We start from the raw sequence: 17658 nt of genomic DNA, 5'->3' as shown, positions 1-17658 counted from the left end.
TCCAGGCAGCTTTCTAGACAGACTTCTCCCAGTCTGTAGCACTGCATAGGGTTGTTGTGCCCCAAGTGCAGGACCCAGCATTTGGCCTTGTTAAACCTCATGCCATTGGACTCTGCCCAGCGATCCAGCCTGTTCAGATCCCTTTGCAGAGCCTCCCGACCCTCCAGCAGATCGACACTTCCACCCAGCTTAGTGTCATCCGCAAACTTGCTAAGGGTGAAAATGATCTGAGGGCTGGAGCACCTTCCATACAAGGCCAGGCCAAGAGAGTTGGGGTTGTTCAGCCTAGAAAAGGCTCCAGGGAGCAGCGTCTAATACGGAAAGGGGCTGCAGGGAAGCTGGGGGAGGACTTTTTACACAGGCATGAAAGTGATAGGGAATGGCTTTAAATTGGGGAGGGAAAATTTAGGTTAGACATTAAGAATTCTCTATGTGTTTAGGGAAGCCAGAGAAGTGTTTGTCCAGAGCAGTGCTGGCTGCCCCATCCCTGGAGGTGTTCAAAGTCAAGGTTGGATGGGGCTTGGAGCACCCTGGTCCAGCAGGAGGTGTCCCTGCCCGTGGCAGGGGGTGGAACTGGATGGGCTTTGAGGTCCCTTCCATCCCCAACCCAGCCTTTCTGCGATTCTCCGCAGCGGACACGAGCGTTTCCGAGCTCGCACACTCCCCCTCTCCCGCTCCCAGGGCTGAGGCCCCGGCCGAGCCCTGGCGGGCGGCGCACGCGCGGGCGGGCGGGCTTCGCGGGGGGGTCGCGCGGGCGCGCGCGGGCGGCGATGACGTCACCGCGGCGGGACGGCGCGGCGCGGCGGAGAGCGTGAGTGGCCCCGGCGCGGGGCAAGATGGCGGCGGGCTAGCCCTCACCCCCCCCAACCCCGTCCCGGGACCGCGGCCTCAGCGCCCTCCCAGCGCGGCCCCGAGCGAGCCCGGCCGGTTGCCACAGGCAACGGGGAAGCCCGTGGCAGAGCGGGGCCGGCGGGTGCCCCTGAGGCCTCGCCGAGAGGCGCGGCTCCCCCAGCAGAGCCCCTGCCTGCCGCTGAGTTTGCAGCCCCCCCGCGATAGTGGACGGGGATGGGGACTGACTTGTACAGGGCCTCTGGCGATAGGATGAGGGGGAAGGGTTTTAAACTAAAAGAGGGGAGGTTTAGGCTAGATATGAGGAAGAAATGTTTTCATGTGAGAGTGGGGAGGCCCTGGCCCAGGTTGCCCACAGCAGTGGTGACTGCCCATCCCTGGAGGGGCTCAAGGCCAGGTTGGATGGGGCTTTGGGCAACCTGATCCAGTGGGAGGTGTCCCTGCCCATCGCAGGGGGTTGGAACTGGATGGGATTTAAGGTCCCTTCCAATCCAAACCATTTTATGATTCAGTCGGTCCATGAGGAAACGGAGTTGCTGGCTCTGAGGGAGAGTCCTGGGCTTGCCCGACACCTGAGTTGCCCAGGCTGCTTCCCGGCGGTGGGAGGGCTGTGCGAGGGCTGTGCGTGACCGAGGAGACGCACCTTAGCCCCTGAAAACTGCCAGAAGGTGTCCAGGGATTTGCATGTTACAGTCTGCTGGCAGCGTTGCTGGTTTATACTGACGGCCTTTCCTTCGCCCGCTGGGAACACCGCTGTTACAGAGGCGGATGGTACAGGATTTGCCTCTTCTACACGGTTTTCAGAAGACAGATTCCTAAGTTATTTCCAAATGCCTTGCAGTACTGGGGGAATACGCAGGCCCTCATTTTTTCCCTCAATTATGTATGTCAATTAAATGAGCTCTTATCACACCTGATTATAATCAAGTTCGTTTGGTGGCAGAAGTGCAGTTTCCTAAGATATCTCAGTGTGTGGAGTCTCCTCATGCTGAGCCTGTCCTGGCACCTGAAGTGGAGCTGAGATACAATCCCACTTTGGTTTCAAGAGCTCCGCTTCTGTCAACTGGCTGCAGAATGTTTGGGTTTTCTTTGGGGTCCTTTCTGACTCAAGCCATTCTATGATTTGCATCCTCAGAGCTGACTGCTACAGGAACAATCACATCTGTTTTCTTAAAATCAGAAGTTTTCCATTTTATTTTGCTTCACCGCTAATTATTTGACACTGATTAATTTTTCTTTTTGAACTAATCACCAACTTGCCCAGTCCTTTATCACAGGAAAGATTTTCTGCTTGCCTTTCGCTATTCTAGAGCAGTCAAGTGGTGATTTGCTTTAATATTTTAATAGTTCTTGTACTGTTTACTGTTTACACATATATTTACGTTTTCCTGTACGGTTATTCTCTTTTTTTTCCTGTGTGGACCTTTGGCCACTTTTAATAAGGAGCAATGCAAACACTTTACAAATAAAACTCTCTTCTGAAAACCTTACAGTGTTCATCAGATGTCTGTGACATAAATAAGAAGCTAGAATTAATTTTAGAAGTGGTTTGAGTGAAATAATTGCATTTATTTTGGCGCAGGTATGAAAACTCAATGGGGTCATCCAAAAATGTAATAAGTGAGCCTGCTGATGTGGAGGAAGGCTATAACATGATGGTAAGGAATTCAGCTATTATGACAGGGTGGTAGGATTGTTCCTGCTGCAAGAAAAATTGATTTTTCATGTTGGGATTCATTGATAAATTGTTTCATTTGTACTTTCTCTGAAAATATTGATTCTAGAAACTGAATCAATTTGCTTTATTAACACCATGATGAGAAATCTTCAAAAACTAATTTTACTGCAGAAGAAATTTTAGTAGTTCTTCCAGATTTGCATCATTTCTACATGCGTTAGTATATAGGTTTTTTGCACTTTAAGACATTTATTTCAGCTGATTCCCATTATAAACTGCTTTCATCCAACCTGGGCTCTAGTATCAGAATGTAATGTTTGTTACGCTAATGTAGTGCAGTTCTTTGAAGTAGCTGAGGGTAGTCTTTCTGGCTTGTGAAAAATAAGTAAAATAAATGTGAATGTCAGTTTGCTGTACTGATGCAAAGTTTTACGCCTACAGGGGAGTAATGACCTCCAGAAATAAGGATGGAAAACAACTGTCTTGGCAGCAGTTGTGCAGGAAAGAACTGTGGGATTGTAGAAGGCTGTATGCGTAAAAAGAGAAATTCTGCTTTTATGTTAAAAAGAGTTGGTCTGCTCTGAGGAGGGGATGGGGATCTGGGGCTTGGGGTTTAGACTAGGCCTGCAGAGGTCCCTTTCAGGCCTACACTTACTGTGTAAGTCTTGCTAATTTACGGGTGATATGTCATGACATACATGTGATTATATCATAAGTGCTGAAGAGTTAAGATCATATTGCTAAGAAACTCTATGCATAATTTTGAGATGGTTGAACGGGATTATCAGCTGTAAACTGTGAATAACCTGTCCACAGGGTTTAGTACTAAGAAAGTCTCCAATTAATTTTTTGTATCTGCTTTTGGACATTGTATTTTGAAGACAAATGTGAATCAGTTGGAGACAACCTGTGAGAGAAAACCATACATGCTCAGATTCAAAAAAGTTGAAATCTGATATCTGGAAAATGGGCAAAAAAACCTTAAAGGAATAGGGGAGGTGAGCCTGGGAGATAAGAAAACCGATGAAGGATGAAAGGGAACATAACAGTGTAAAAAAATCATGGGAAAGAAAAACATTCAGATGATTTCCAGCTCTTCTGTGTATGGCAAGAATGAGTGGGCTTACACTGTAGGAAAGCTGTAGTTAAATTATTATGTAGATTGTGCTGAGTGAACGCTGTCTGCTGGTGGAGAATTTGAAAGAAAAGATGCCCTTAAAATGAGGAATGATTTATCTGTTTACTTCATGTTTGGCAGTTGTGGATGTCATGGATTAGCTTTCCTTGCAGCGAAGGTGAGTGAGTGGGTCTTTTTTGAAGAAGAATGCAAAATGTAGTCTGAACATTCTTCTTTTAGTTTAAGGTAGACACTTTTTAGGAGTGATTAAGTTAGGATTATTTGACTCCGCTCTGAAGTAAGCCACCGCAAGTATTTACATTGGGAGCTTATACAGGAATTTATGGTGATTTTATAACAGTTACCTGACATTCATGGATTTTTAACTCTTAGATTGATGATGGAAAGTGTGTTATTAAGCAACAAGGGATTAAAACCCCAGACCAAAGTTGATTCAGCAGAACTGGTCACTCACACTAAAAATTCCTAGCCAGAATAGACAGTTAATTGTATAGTATAAGTTTTTCACAGGTTTTGCCTTCCTTGGGCCAAAATGTAGAATTTGTTTTATTTATTTCATTAGGTTTTCCAAAGTTCACCTTTATAGTGGTGCTGTTTTGTTTTTGTTTTCATTGTATCGCATGGCGATATCTCTAGGTAAGTTTGTGGAGCACTAGGTGGCACACTGCGGCTTTGAAACAAGCAACTGAGGACAGCTGGATGAGAGAAACCTCAGTTAAATACCGGTATAGAAGCACTGAAGTAAAAGTAGTTTCTTGTTCGTGTTGCATTTCCTTGCACCTTAATAAATTACAGCCATTCATCTGCTGTGTTCCTTTTTACTGTATTTTCTTTCTAAAGGTGGGCTAGTGCAATAAAACAAAGTGATTGCAGGCATGATGGTAAGAAAAATGCGTCTACTGATTAGTGCTATAGAAAATCAGTCTATCCATGCCTGAAATAATATTTGGATTTATGTCACTGCTTTGTGATTGGTTTGTCAGTGTTGAAAGATAACTCAGTCAGCAGTTTTGTGGTATCACAGTATGTATATTTATCATTACAGTATATAGTACAGCTTTGTTTCAAAGTATTTCCTGAAGAATAACTTGATACACTGTAGAAGAGGTCAGATTTTATCTAATTGTCAGTTGACACAAATATTTGATATATTTGGTTTCAAAAGTCTTGCAATGGTGTATTTTGCAAATCCAAAGAAATATGTTTATTAAGTAAGCAAAGTTCATCTTCAATGTGTCTCATTCTGTCTTTGAGCAGCTGCAGCTTTCTAGTAATAACTACTAACTTCAGTTGTTGTAAGATACTTTGTAAAATTTTGTCTTCTCAGTGAAAGACAGGTGGGGTTTTATACGTTTCAGATGGTTCTGGTCAATCTTGTGCCTTTCTACAGGCTTTTTCCAGTCAGCTAATACATGTACTTTGGTCTCATGCAGCTTTTATCTTGAATAATTGGATCTAAGTAATACAAGGTAACTAAAACATTCGTGAACTCTGCTATGATGCTCTAGCAGCACTGACAATCAGTTAAATGGAGGTTAAGAATGTGTGGTGTGGACATACCCATACTAAGGGCTGCGTAGTAACTCTCATGTCATGCCAACAAATCAATCTGCTTAGCGTGCAGAAAAATGGTTGTGTATGTGAATATGTACACCCATTTCGGATACTTGAGTACTCAGTACTCACCCCCCCACCCCCTCCTTTGGATGGTTTAACCACATGTTGGATGAAATTAACATATAAAAAAGTATATGTATATATATTTTTTCTCATCTCTGCATTTCTTGTTTCCAGGCTTCTTTCCAGCGCTCTAACAGCCATGACAAAGTGAGGAAGATAGTTGCAGAAGAGGGACGTACAGCACGGAACCTAATTGCATGGAGTGTTCCATTGGAAAACAAAGAAGATGATGGTATGTATTCAGCACTCTCCCTTCCACTAGCTTTCTCCACCTCCGTCCCTTTCTCCACTGGCATTGCTTGCCTGGAAATGTGTTTCTTACGTAGGATTTCTCTATAGAAACAAAATGATTGTTTAGTGTACATAGAAGAGTTTTGAGGCTTTTGTCCAAAATGCACCCTGCAATTGATAGATCATTTTATAAAAACCTTCACAGTGACAGATGAAGAACTGTTCTCATTTTGTCTGTAAGCAACATCTTAGACTGTTCTCTTTTGCTGGTATTATCAAGATGTTTGTGTCATATAATAATGTTGTCTTTAACTGAGGTCTTGTGACTTGGGAATTCAGAAATGTAGGGATGGCTCAGAACAACCCCACAAATTGCTTTCTACACCTTAAAGCATAAGTTTGGAAGTTTCTTTTGGTATCACTTCAGCCTTTGGTAAACATCTGTGAAGAATATTTCAGGGAGGGGATACGGGGGCCGGTTTTGCATAATGCAAGTCCTTAGAATGGTTTTGTTACTGTGTAATATTCTCTTGTGGTATGATGACTCAAGGAGCCAGGAATTGAATTGAATTTTTATACTGCTCAAGCTGTTCCAGATGTCATAATGCTGGTTTTGAGGACTTAGTCTCAAGTACCTTAATAGCTCACAACACTGTGCAGGTGCTGCTGCTTTTGAGACTTGGGAAGGAGCATCTGAAGATAAACTTTTTTTTGCTGGGAAGGTGGTTGAACACTGGAACGGGTTGCCTAGAGAAACTGGGCAGTCTTTGTCCTCGGAGGTGCTTAGAACCTGGCTGGACTTAGTCCTGGGCAGCCCACTCTAGCTGACCTGGCTTTAAGGGGAAGGTTGGCTTAGATGATCTGTAGAGGTTCCTTCCAACTCAGCTGTTCTGTGATTCTGCCAGTAGAAAACAGATTTCTATGAGAAGTTATGTCTAAGTCACAAGATAATTGACCCTGTGTCTGAAGCAAACTGATGCGAAGTTTGAGCTGTTTTTGGCTCGCTTTGTGGGTTTTTTTTCTTTTTAAAGCTGAAAAGTCTAAATTAGTCATAGAAGACAATGAGTTGTTTGAAAACCTATTTAGATGTTTGTATGTGTACACCTGTATAGGTTTCATTAAGGAGACTGCATTGTGTTCGGAAGGCATAGCTGTGCGCCTGTTGAACAGTGACAAGCAGGATGACAGTTTGTGAGCTAAACCTTCTGAGCCTAATTACAAGCTTTGGTTTCAGGTTCTGATCCTTATACTTCAGTGTTGTCTCAGCTATCTCAGTACATTTTATATAGCAGGAGTTTTAGTACTCAGAGAAATAATGTGCTGTGAATATTTGTTAGCTGCGTATAGGAAGAAACAACGGAAATAATTTAAGTCCAAGTAGAATATGTACCTTCCAGCTTTGGGTCACATGTGACAGCTACTTAATTTATTGTCATGAACATGTGGATTTTTAAGCGGGCCAGTTCTGTGTTCTTGTGGCAGCTTCATTTGCGTCTGTCTCCAGAAAGTGCATTTATCTGTTTCGTAGTTTTAGGTTTGCTTCTGCATGTTCTTGAGTATGTTAGTATTGTTGGATTAGTCCCATATATCATTTAAGCAGAATAGAGTTGGTGCCCAAAGATGATTCTGAATTACACATTAGGGGAAGGCAGTAATACGAATAAGTATATGCGAAAAGAAAACAGAGTATATTTCTGACAGTGTTTTTGAGCTACTGGTGACTTGATTCAGTCTCTTTCTTTAAACGGTCTGTTATTTTTTAATACTACCTTGCTTGCAATATTCTTGTAGAAACTTCCATGTAAGACTTTTTCCTTAAAAATGAGTGGATGTGAGTTGTAGACGAGTGCTTGCTCTAACATTTTTCTGCCAAAATATGAAGAATGAATGTAAATATGAATTTCTAGCCTTCATTAAGTAGTAGTTATGTATGATAATTAAAATCCAAGTAGCTGCAGTCAGTTCCATCTTTTGATTTACCATTGTAATTTTTAAACTTTTTGATGCTTTCTCCATTTAAAAAAATTCTTTATTAAATCATAAGCTGACCTTTTTGCATGGTACAGAGGATCTGATGATAATTGCGTGATGGAAGAATTTCCCTGTGGAAAGGAGCTTGTGGCTAATGAAAGTCTGGCAGAGACAGGTCCTTTCTCTCGTGACCTTTGTCTTGGCATAGAGGGTAGATATGTTGGTGTCAGTGAGCTCCGATTCATTTTTGCTGATCTTCCAGTATGTATTTTGTCCCTGAGGAATTATACGGCAATTTTATGAATTAGGACAGATCTGACTCGTTCAAGGGTTGTGTAAATCAGACCACTGGTTTAGGTTGCTTGAGTCAATCCTGCACTTCTTCTGATCAAAGCAGAATTTTGCCTTTGGAGGGTTTTGTCTGCTCATGATGTTCAGACATTTTGCTTTGGCAAGGTGGGATTTAGCATTTTATGCTGTTATTCATTATAAGCTTGGGGGTTTTTTTTGTCTGCAGAAACAGTGAAGGTGTAGGCATTTGCTATTTCTACTGTCAGTGCCGTAGAGGGTCAATATATTGAAATGCTGTTCTTATCCTTTCTGTTTCCTTTAAAAATTGTGTGCTTGTGTCCTTCTTATCATTTAAATTTTCCTCTGAAAGACTTGCATATTTTATATGGAGGACATTGGTAAAGGAGCAATACAGAAGAGAATTGCAATCAAAACCTTTCAGTTCCGTAACGGAGGTATATACTTCTGTCAGTAAGAAACATTTCCTTGAAAAGGAGAGAGTTCTCTGGAATGGCAGGTGGCACTTCCGTTATGTGTTTTGGAGCAGTATTCGCCTGTGTTATAAAATTCTGGTTGTGAGTACACATCAACAGCATGAGAAAATGCAAGAGAGTGGCAATGATCTATAAGAGATAGTAACTATTAACACATTTCATCTCTTGAAATTAAAATGCTTCTTCTCGAATTCATTAATATGCAACGCATTCTGTTGTATAGACTAATTAACAGAGCAGTTGACTTTAGGAGGAGAGTTTTCTTACGGTGAAAAATTCCGTTGTCTAATACACACTACACCTAGATTTTCCTACAAAATCTAAGCTATTCTGTGAGCAACAGTTTAAGCTTTCCAGAGGATTGATGTTTAAATGTTAATAGAAGATGAGGCACCTTTGGAACTTAAAAGAGATGCATCAAAAAATTGGAAAAATCTTCTATTTGTAACTATTCGCTTCTTACTTCCTGTTTGTTTAAAAACATTTGGGCTCTTGCCATGTAGAATTCATTTGTAGATGGAGCATTACCAGGGTAAGGAAACATATTTTATTGCCTGAAAGGTACCTGGCACGCTCTGGAGAGCCTGCAGTAGAATCTGCTTCTTTAGCCAGAGCCTGAGGGAGTGAAGAGGTTTTGCCGTATGTGATGAAAGTCACGAAACTTGGCTCTCTTTGGGCAAGTAAGGGAGTTGTGAGAGTTGTAACTGAAAACACTGTGTGTAAGCTCTAGCAACATCGGGTCTGATTGTAACTGGCAGAATATGACATGAAGGGAAGGGTGTTCTTCAAGGCTCATAAGTTTTAAACCTTGGATTTCACCGAAAGGAATGGGAATCCAGTCTGGTGCTCATAGGTGAACACAGGCCCATTATATTCTGGATGTGACAGTGACAGTGATTTGTAAAAGTAATTTTGTGCTAAATATATAGCTGTAATTCAATCTGAAGGTGGAAGAACATTGAGAACTTCAGTTATATCCATGCTTGAAGGCAGTCATTTCTCCAGATCCTTAGCATCGTATGGCTAGAAAAATGGTGTATACTACTGCTGTACAAAGTTTTAAAAAGATATGATTTATAATAATATCTTCAATATGCTCTTGTGTTGACACTTCTTGTGAGTTTAAGAGGACAAAAGCAGAAAGGAGGATGTCTTCCAATAACCAGAGGCAATTATTAGAAGAAAGAGAATAGTAAAGCTTGGAAATGTGGCTGCTGCTGAAATACAAAATTTTTTGGTATGCTCGCCTTAATGAGAAATGAGTCCTTGCCACATGATATTTGCTTTTAAGCTTGCAAAGCCTGGTATTTACATAAGTTTTTTTTCCTAAAAATGTCTGCCTTATATAGAAAATGCCTGAAAAGTTGCTGTTGTCTGTACAGGCAACTTGTTCAGACATTTCCCAGTTCTTCGATGGTGAATTAGTATTCTGGCTTTTGTAAAATCTAAGGAGATAGAAACTTTTTTTTTTGTGTTCATCTGCTCCTTTTTAATTTCAACATAACCCATATTTGTTTTTAAGCCTTTCCCTGTGCAAGTTCTGGATGTCATTGCATTTAAAATCTTGTCTTTGCAGAATGTAAATCTTGTCAGAAGAGAGACTTGGGTGATTAAAATATTTCAGTTACCATAATTCTAACATGGAAGTGGTCCTAAGTCAAAGCTTTTTACTGAATAAGATTTTTTTATACAGACAGTAGCTGAATCGAATGCTGCTAAACTGAGTTCAATATGTTAATTTGTATGTGTTGTTTTCGCTAATGTAGCATTTAAAAAATGAATTATCAAGCAAGTAATTCTTAATTTGTTTGAAAATTAAAGGCCTTGTTCCCAGGAATCGCCAGTGATGCAAGCCAGCTGTACAACTGCTTGATTAAGAGGGGTTTACAGCTGCTTCACATAACCAGAGCAGTGTAGAACAGCTGGACTGTGTTAGGGAATTTGGCCTAAGAACTGCTGAAAACTCAACTAGACAATTCTGAAATTCAGGAATGATCTTCGTGGTCTAGGAAGGAACTGTATGCAACTAATGCATTTATGTGCTTGGCTTCTTCCAGCTAGATAATCTTGAAACTACTTAGATGTAATCTGTGCTGGAGCGTACTCTTACCTTGGTTAGTATTTTGTCTTAATTTGCTTACATTTGTGGTAATTGGATCCTGTGATTTTCATATAATGCAAGTTAGAGACTAAGTTGGAGGAATAAATTTTTTTTTAATTATTTTTTCTTATATTGCTCCAAAGCAAATCTCAAAGATTAACTGCCAGCATGTCAGGTAGGTCCAGGCTAATAAGAATTTATCTCTGCGAAGATAACTCTTAATCAGTGAAAAAGTGGCCACCACCACAACAGGGAGACTTGAAATCATTCTTTCAGATAGTTGCCATAGTCACTTCATATAAGTGGAGGGAGACAGGTACATTTGAGAGGGCATTTTAGATCTACAGGGGACTGACTCGTGCTCTGCGAATGTTCTTCTCTCTTCCTTTGGAGACTTAAAAGTAGGTGAACTAAGTCCAGTCCTGAGATCTGGTTTTCCCCATCTTTTTTGGCAGAAAATAAGTAAATCTACTGATAGGTTGTTTGAATAATTCAAGAAAATCTAAGTAATCACATTTGTTTTTCCTAAGACAGACATTTGTTATTTTAATTCTGTAATACCTGATTGAACAGTCATTCAAGAGCTGACTTTTTTTAGTCTACACAGAAAACTAGTACCATGTTTGACTTGTAGATTGGGATGATACGATATTCAGAGGTACTTAGCACTTAAAGATAGGTTATTTATGTTTAATGAAGTCTTCAATTCTTGCCTTTCTTTTTTTCATTTTCTGTGTGTTTTCTGCCGTTATCCACATTCTAAACTGTGGAATATATGTTTGGAATATACAGATTTATGAACATCTTAACTTTTACATTGTGCCAATGTCAGTACATCGCAAAATGAGATGCGGGTGTCTTGGAATCCTCTAATTAAAATTTTTACCTTTGGTTAAAGCAGTTGCTTCTTTCACAGGAAAATCAAAATGGCAAGCTGGTGGAAAAACAAAGAGGGTGACTCAAGGGACACACAAGACTGCAAAACAGGTATCTGCTCATTTTTTATTATGACATGAAATTTTCGACATAAAGATGTTTTGTGATATCACTGATACATTATTGGCTGAATAAGACATATGTAAAACTGTGCATACATTGTATTTTTTAAGCATGCAAGTTTCCGAGTCAAATATTCAGAAGCTAAAAAACATGAGAATTTAAAGTTATCTTCCTCAGCCTTTACTTTTAGCACTTCCATGCTGCTTATCCAAAGGTTACCTTTATGCCCACTTCCTAATCTAAGGAAATGCTTCTTGACTTCATGTACCAATGTGGTGCAAATAGTGTGTGTTCTGGATTTCTTCTTCTGTAAAGGTGGAATGTTTTATTGACTTGGTTGGGGCTCCCTGTGAGTGTTTACCCTCTGAACCTTTTGGGTATCAGAGTAATGTGCTACACTGTTCAGGTTCTGTCCGTCAGGCACTTGGAATGGGGTCAGTACTGCATTTTCAGGAGAACACTTGATTGTTCCTCAGTGACTCTGTGTGGGATTGCTGTACTTAACCTGTATTGTAGAAACAGTGTGCATTCCTAGTGGGTACAAATGAAGTCTGAATGGAACTGGTGAGCATCTGTGCACTTGGCACTTGAGCTTGGCATTCAGCACCTTAATTTCTGCTGCATTTCAGTCGCTGGGTACTACTGTAAATTGGTGGCTTTTTTGTTACTTTTGTTGAGCCTTCAGTTTTAATTTTCCTTTACTTACAAATGGGCCACTAATCTCAAGAAAATAAACTTACAAGAATTCTTTCATATGATTTTATCAATCTCATCTTCCTCTCAGCAGGGTGCTGGCAAATCTACTTTCAGTAAATGTTGGCATCCTGAGACTAAATATACATTTCATGGTCTCCAGAGCTCCACAACTTTACTGAAGCTATTTTTGGTGGAGGGAGGGAAAAAAGATTCCTTTTTAACAGCAATTTCATCATCCGTTCTGGGTTACTTGATATTTAAGAAGGGATATTCCTGTTTCGTAACTTCAGAGGCACGAAAGCTTTGCATTTCCTGCAGCTGAAGGTTTTCATGCCATTTTCCTAATTACAGTGATAGTAAATGGATACCAAATACATTAGATGGATAGCATTTATTACTAAATATCAAAACATATTCAATGTCTTCAAGATGCATTTGAAAATCGATCTTTCCAATAGTTGGAATTATGCATGATTCCAATTCCAAAATAACTGAACCTTTACTTCTACAGTATTGGATGGAACTCTAATGACTTTACCAGGGTTACGTTTTATAAATAGAGGCAGCAAAAGGTGCCCTGTTATTTTTATATAGCTATTTATGATTCTTTAGTCAAGGTTGTGTCATTATAAACTGTATTTTAAAAGAGTTGTAAGTTAGCCAGTGTAAGCTTTCCTGTAAAGGTTTATACACAAGGCCTCAGCTAAGGAGCATCTTTTCTCTAAGCTGTTCTTTAAGAGGTGATTCATATGTCATAGAAGAAAATGTATTAAATACTCTGATGTGTGAAACCCTCCTGAAATTCCTGTGTGCTTCAGAATCCGTTGGAATATCCTGTGCTGATGAGTGACAGTGCGTCTCTTGTCAAGATGACGTATCCCCACAGGGGTGACTAAGCTGAGCAAACACAGCAGACACGTAACTCTGAGGACAGCCAATGTGCTGACTGGAATGGGAGCGAGGGAGAACGTCTGACTGTGTTCTCAAACGCTGGCACAGACAGCAATCATGATATACCTACTTGGAAGTGCCAGCGTTTGAGAAGACAGTTGGACGTTCTCCCTCACTCCCGTCGCCGTCAGCACATTGGCAGTCCTCTGCATCCGTGTAGCACTAGATAGATTAGCCTGCATGCAAACACTAAAATCCCAACAACAGATTTGCTGGAGTTAAAGCTGTTAATTTACAACTAAAACAGCATGAGGACACTTCCAGACTTAGCGTAAGTAGGTGCAACTTGATGCATTGGCACAGCCCTTATGTTGGGTTGAATTGAGCTTGCAGTGATAACAGTATGGTGAGTGGAAGTCTTACTACAAGTGGTCTTCTAAAGCGTGAAAGCTTCCTTTCATAACTATTTCAGTGCTTGCTGCCATCTGCTCTGCAGTGTAACCATAGCGTATCAATCAAGGGACCAGCCACGTCAGCATCTCACTAACATTAACGCTCCTACATTAGAATGAACGTTTAAAAACAGTAAATGTCCTGGTAATAGAATTTAACTGATGGAATATTGCTGGTGTGATTATTAGTAACATGTTATTTTCATCTCCGTAATGCAGGGTAGGTGATTAGACAATGTAACTTTCCAGTGTGCTAAGAGGCAGAATACCTTGTATTGTTGTGCAGTGTGAATGCTGGATGGTGAATGTCAAAGACATAGAGTCCAATTCTACATGGCTGCTGCTGTGATTCAGATAACGTGTGTTTTTTAAAAACTCAAGTCAGCAGGATGCTGTGGTCTTCAGTGAAAGATTTGTTGCTTACAAAGGTTTGAATGTGTTGAAAAAATGTGTTTTGTACAGAAACCAAACTCCTTACCATGCTTCTGTTGATGTTTTCATTTTCCCTCATGTTTTGTTTTTCAGAGCACTACAATCGACTGTAAATTAACAGCAGGAGCAGCTGGAGATAAAAACTTTGACAAAAGCCCAACCAAAACCAGGCAGCCTCGAAAAGTTGATCTGCGAGCTCGATACTGGGCATTTCTCTTTGACAACCTCAGGCGGGCAGTTGATGAAATCTATGTCACATGTGAATCGGACCAGAGCGTAGTAGAATGCAAGGTATGTCCTGAGCTGTTCCTTGCCTGTTGTCACGTGGCTCTTACCATGCCTCTTTTTTGTACTTGACAAAGGAGCCAAATGAAGAATAGGAGCTTCAGAAATGTTACTTCTTGATCTGTAATTAGTGAAGACTTGTAAATAGGGAAACCAATGTGTTTATTCAGGATTAGGAAGATGATTTTATGACTAGTCTTTTGAGTGGATAAAACTTGTAGTTGTGTCCATAATGTTATTAGATCTCAGTTTTTTGATGAAATTGTGTTTTGCTTGTTGAGTTCTGATTTTATTATTTTTCTAACTGAATACTGGTTGGTTTATTTTGTTCTTTGGTGCAGGTGGCATTGTTGTGATTCAGCCTTTTTCACATCTGTTTGCTTCCTGTTAAGTGGCTTAATTATACATTGCTCCCTTTTTGCAGTGATAGTTACCACTCTTTGGATTCACTCTGTGGTGTTAAGAAAGTGATGGATGGTCACATGTGAACAATGTCTGGTTGGGATATCACTGTAAGGCACACTTCCTAACTTCAAATAACTTGAGTTTGTAATAGCATGTGTTTTACATTTTTTGATGATTTTCTAGTAGATCTGTAAAAAGACTATTGTCATTTAATAAAAATCACTCATTCTTTAGAAATGGAATTTATCACAAGCATTAAGGATAGCCAGAAGAATACGTTATAAAATAAACGTTAAAAATGTGACTTCTGTTTTCACATTAAACATGGCTGAAAACTCAACACATCCTGGGAATGATTACCTAATCACTATGAAAAATTGCACGTATATCAATTTAGGTAAACTTTTTTCTTATCACATGCATCTGGTTTTCTGCTGTAATCAGACACGGCCAAACTGACTTTGAGATTAGCGTGCAAATACATTTCATTGAAAGCAGGTTTGAAAACTGAACAGTAGCTAGAGGCCCCCAATGCTGGTTGGTCTAACACAGTTTACCATCTTGTTACTGAACTGCCTTCCTGCTCAGGAAACTTCTCTGAAGAATTTTTTGGTTTAAGAAAATCAGTCAGCCTTGCATTGTAATTAGATTATCATTTTAAACTTTTGTGACTGGACGAACAGAAGCATATTTGTATCATTATCACATATTTTGGGGGTTAGACAGCATTCAGCATTTTAATCGTGCTATTCAATCTGTTCTTGGATGGAGATACTACATAGCCAGAGTGAAAAGCCTTCATGTTAGCAGGCGTTCAACAGTATGCGCGTATCTGTGTGTATCGGCTTCCTCATTTGCAAAACAGGCAGAGAAAACAAAACATGAATAAACAGGGCAGTTGGGTTGTACAACTTGTGTAACATTTGTGTTCCATTTACCTTGTAAATGATCCTTCTTCTCAGCACAAAACAGTGCCTTACCTGAGCAGCTAGAATGTGTGTTTGTGCACTGGTCTTTTGTGAGATTGTTTCTTAAAGGTTCCTGATCAATGATGATTATCACTTATTTGATAGATTACTAAAATTTATTTAAATAAGTTGTGAAATATAGAAGTGTTGAGTCTTGTACATTATTTTTGCGAATAATGTTTCATTCCTATTGATTCTGTTGATTGTTCTTATTTATTTTGGGGTGGTTGTTGTTGACAGATACAGTCTGGTTTCTGTCAGAGGTGAGGTTTTTGGTGTGTTCTCGCTAATCCCTTGCAGCAGAACATTTTCACCGCTGCCTTTTGAAGTGAGTGCTTTGTGTAACTCCTAGCAGACAGGCATGGAACATTTGAGGTACTACATACGTAGGCTTCAACTGGGGAGCGATTGACTCCTCATTAGCATGGCACTATGTTGTAATTTTGAGTGGAATATTAGTGATAGTGAACAACAGATCCTTCTGGAAACTGCAAGTTTTCCTCACCTCTGACCCTGAAAAGCCAGTGCTTGCTGTCCTCCATCAACCGTAGCATCTTGTCCAAGTGCCGCTTTTGCGTTAGAGAACATACAGAAAATGTTTACTATAGCACTTCTGTCTTTGAGGAGTTATAGATTAAGGTCATGATCTAGTCTCAGAGTTCAGTTGGCAAACAATATTTATTGAGAAGCACTCATGTGACATTGTTTCAGGAATTCATGGAGCTTAGTGAAAGGCCACTGTTCTGCTTTAAAAACAGCGTAACTAAGTCTTCAGTTTGATCATTACAGTTTGTCCATATGAGACTCGGCTCAAGTAAAAACAACATCACTTGCTTATCTAAAACACTTGTTTTATTGCCGTGGCTTTGCAAGTCCTGTATATGTTGCTCTTGTGTCAGTCCCAAGGACCAAGTTTCATACTTCATATTGACTGTTCTGATCATGCCTGGTCTGATCTTCTAAGTTCTCTGGTTGTGCCTTTTATCACTGCTTGAAAACGTTAAAGCAGTGAGCAGAATCTGGATCCCTGTTTTGTGCCCACATGTGCATCCACCGCTGCAGGGAAGGTGGCTGTAGCGAGGTGCAGTGTATTGTTGCAGGGACGGCTCCAGCCGCTTGCACATGGAGGATTAGAACGACGCAAAGTGATTTTATGCCTCTGGTTGTGAATTCTGTGTAGTCTAATGAGGTTTCTCCCTAACTATGCCATCATCAGCAGAATACCAGCAATGCAGTTATGGCTTTGCAAAATATGTTAAGCTTTACTGGCAGGAAAATAATATGTATGACATGTATAATCCTTTTGCAGACTTTTGTACTTGGGAGGCCAGGTTTAATTCAGTCATATTGTGTGTCTTTTCTGTCCTTGTGTACCCGTGATTTTCTGTCGTCACTGCCATAACTTTTAATACCAGCATACATTAATTTAGTCATTATACATTTCGTGAGAGGTAGATAATGAGCCTGGAATTAGACATCCTGCTAAGGTTCACATTGCAGCAAAAATGACCACTCAATCTTTATTGGACACCACAGAATTCAGAGAGAGAACCAGAGAACAGGAATGCACCAATTGAGGGAAGAGGGACTACTCTGTTTGTGGGTTTGGTTTTGTTGGTTTTGGTTTGGTTTGGTTTTCTTCATAAATAAGAATTAATTGAAGTGCATGTCATTGTGTCATTTCTGGCACCAGAGAAACCAGTAAGGAGATAATGGGAAAACAGGCTTCCCTAGATCCACAGTTTGCAGATCTACTTAAGCTATTTTGCTTGATGGTTTGTTGTGCGGTTTTTGCTGTTTGTTGATTTGGTTTTATCTTTCTCGTTGAGCAGGAGGAGTTCAGTTAATTCTTATGGTCTTTCCATTTTTATATATGACAGTACCGGTCTTCTGAATATTTTACGTTTAAGATGAAAATTCCATTTACAATAGAGTTTTACTAAAGGTCATTCTAAAAATGAGAATGGGTTCCCTTCATTTTTATGCTGTTTTCCTGCAAACCTTTTATACTACATAGAAGAGTATTTAATGCTTCAAATGTTACAAGGGATACCAACAGTTAAAAATGGATTGAGGCTTTTCTGCCGTACCCAAAGA

General features: G+C 40.1%; 1 protein-coding gene across 1 annotated transcript in view; it reads left to right on the top strand.

Annotated features, from left to right (window-relative positions):
* Window positions 1-747: 747 nt before the first annotated feature.
* The window catches only part of SCAPER (S-phase cyclin A associated protein in the ER), a 140925-nt gene continuing 124014 nt past the window's right edge, over window positions 748-17658 (top strand). The window contains exons 1-5 of the mRNA XM_069867284.1: window positions 748-811; window positions 2432-2507; window positions 5460-5577; window positions 11350-11420; window positions 13997-14194. Of these exons, the coding sequence (XP_069723385.1) occupies window positions 771-811; window positions 2432-2507; window positions 5460-5577; window positions 11350-11420; window positions 13997-14194 (504 nt within the window). The 5' untranslated portion in view covers window positions 748-770. The remainder of the gene's footprint in view (window positions 812-2431; window positions 2508-5459; window positions 5578-11349; window positions 11421-13996; window positions 14195-17658) is intronic.

Source organism: Phaenicophaeus curvirostris, chromosome 12 (assembly GCF_032191515.1).
Source record: "Phaenicophaeus curvirostris isolate KB17595 chromosome 12, BPBGC_Pcur_1.0, whole genome shotgun sequence".
Lineage (NCBI taxonomy): Eukaryota > Metazoa > Chordata > Aves > Cuculiformes > Cuculidae > Phaenicophaeus > Phaenicophaeus curvirostris.
The sequence above is the reverse complement of the archived record's forward strand: the minus strand, read 5'-3'. Positions and strand labels throughout refer to the sequence as shown.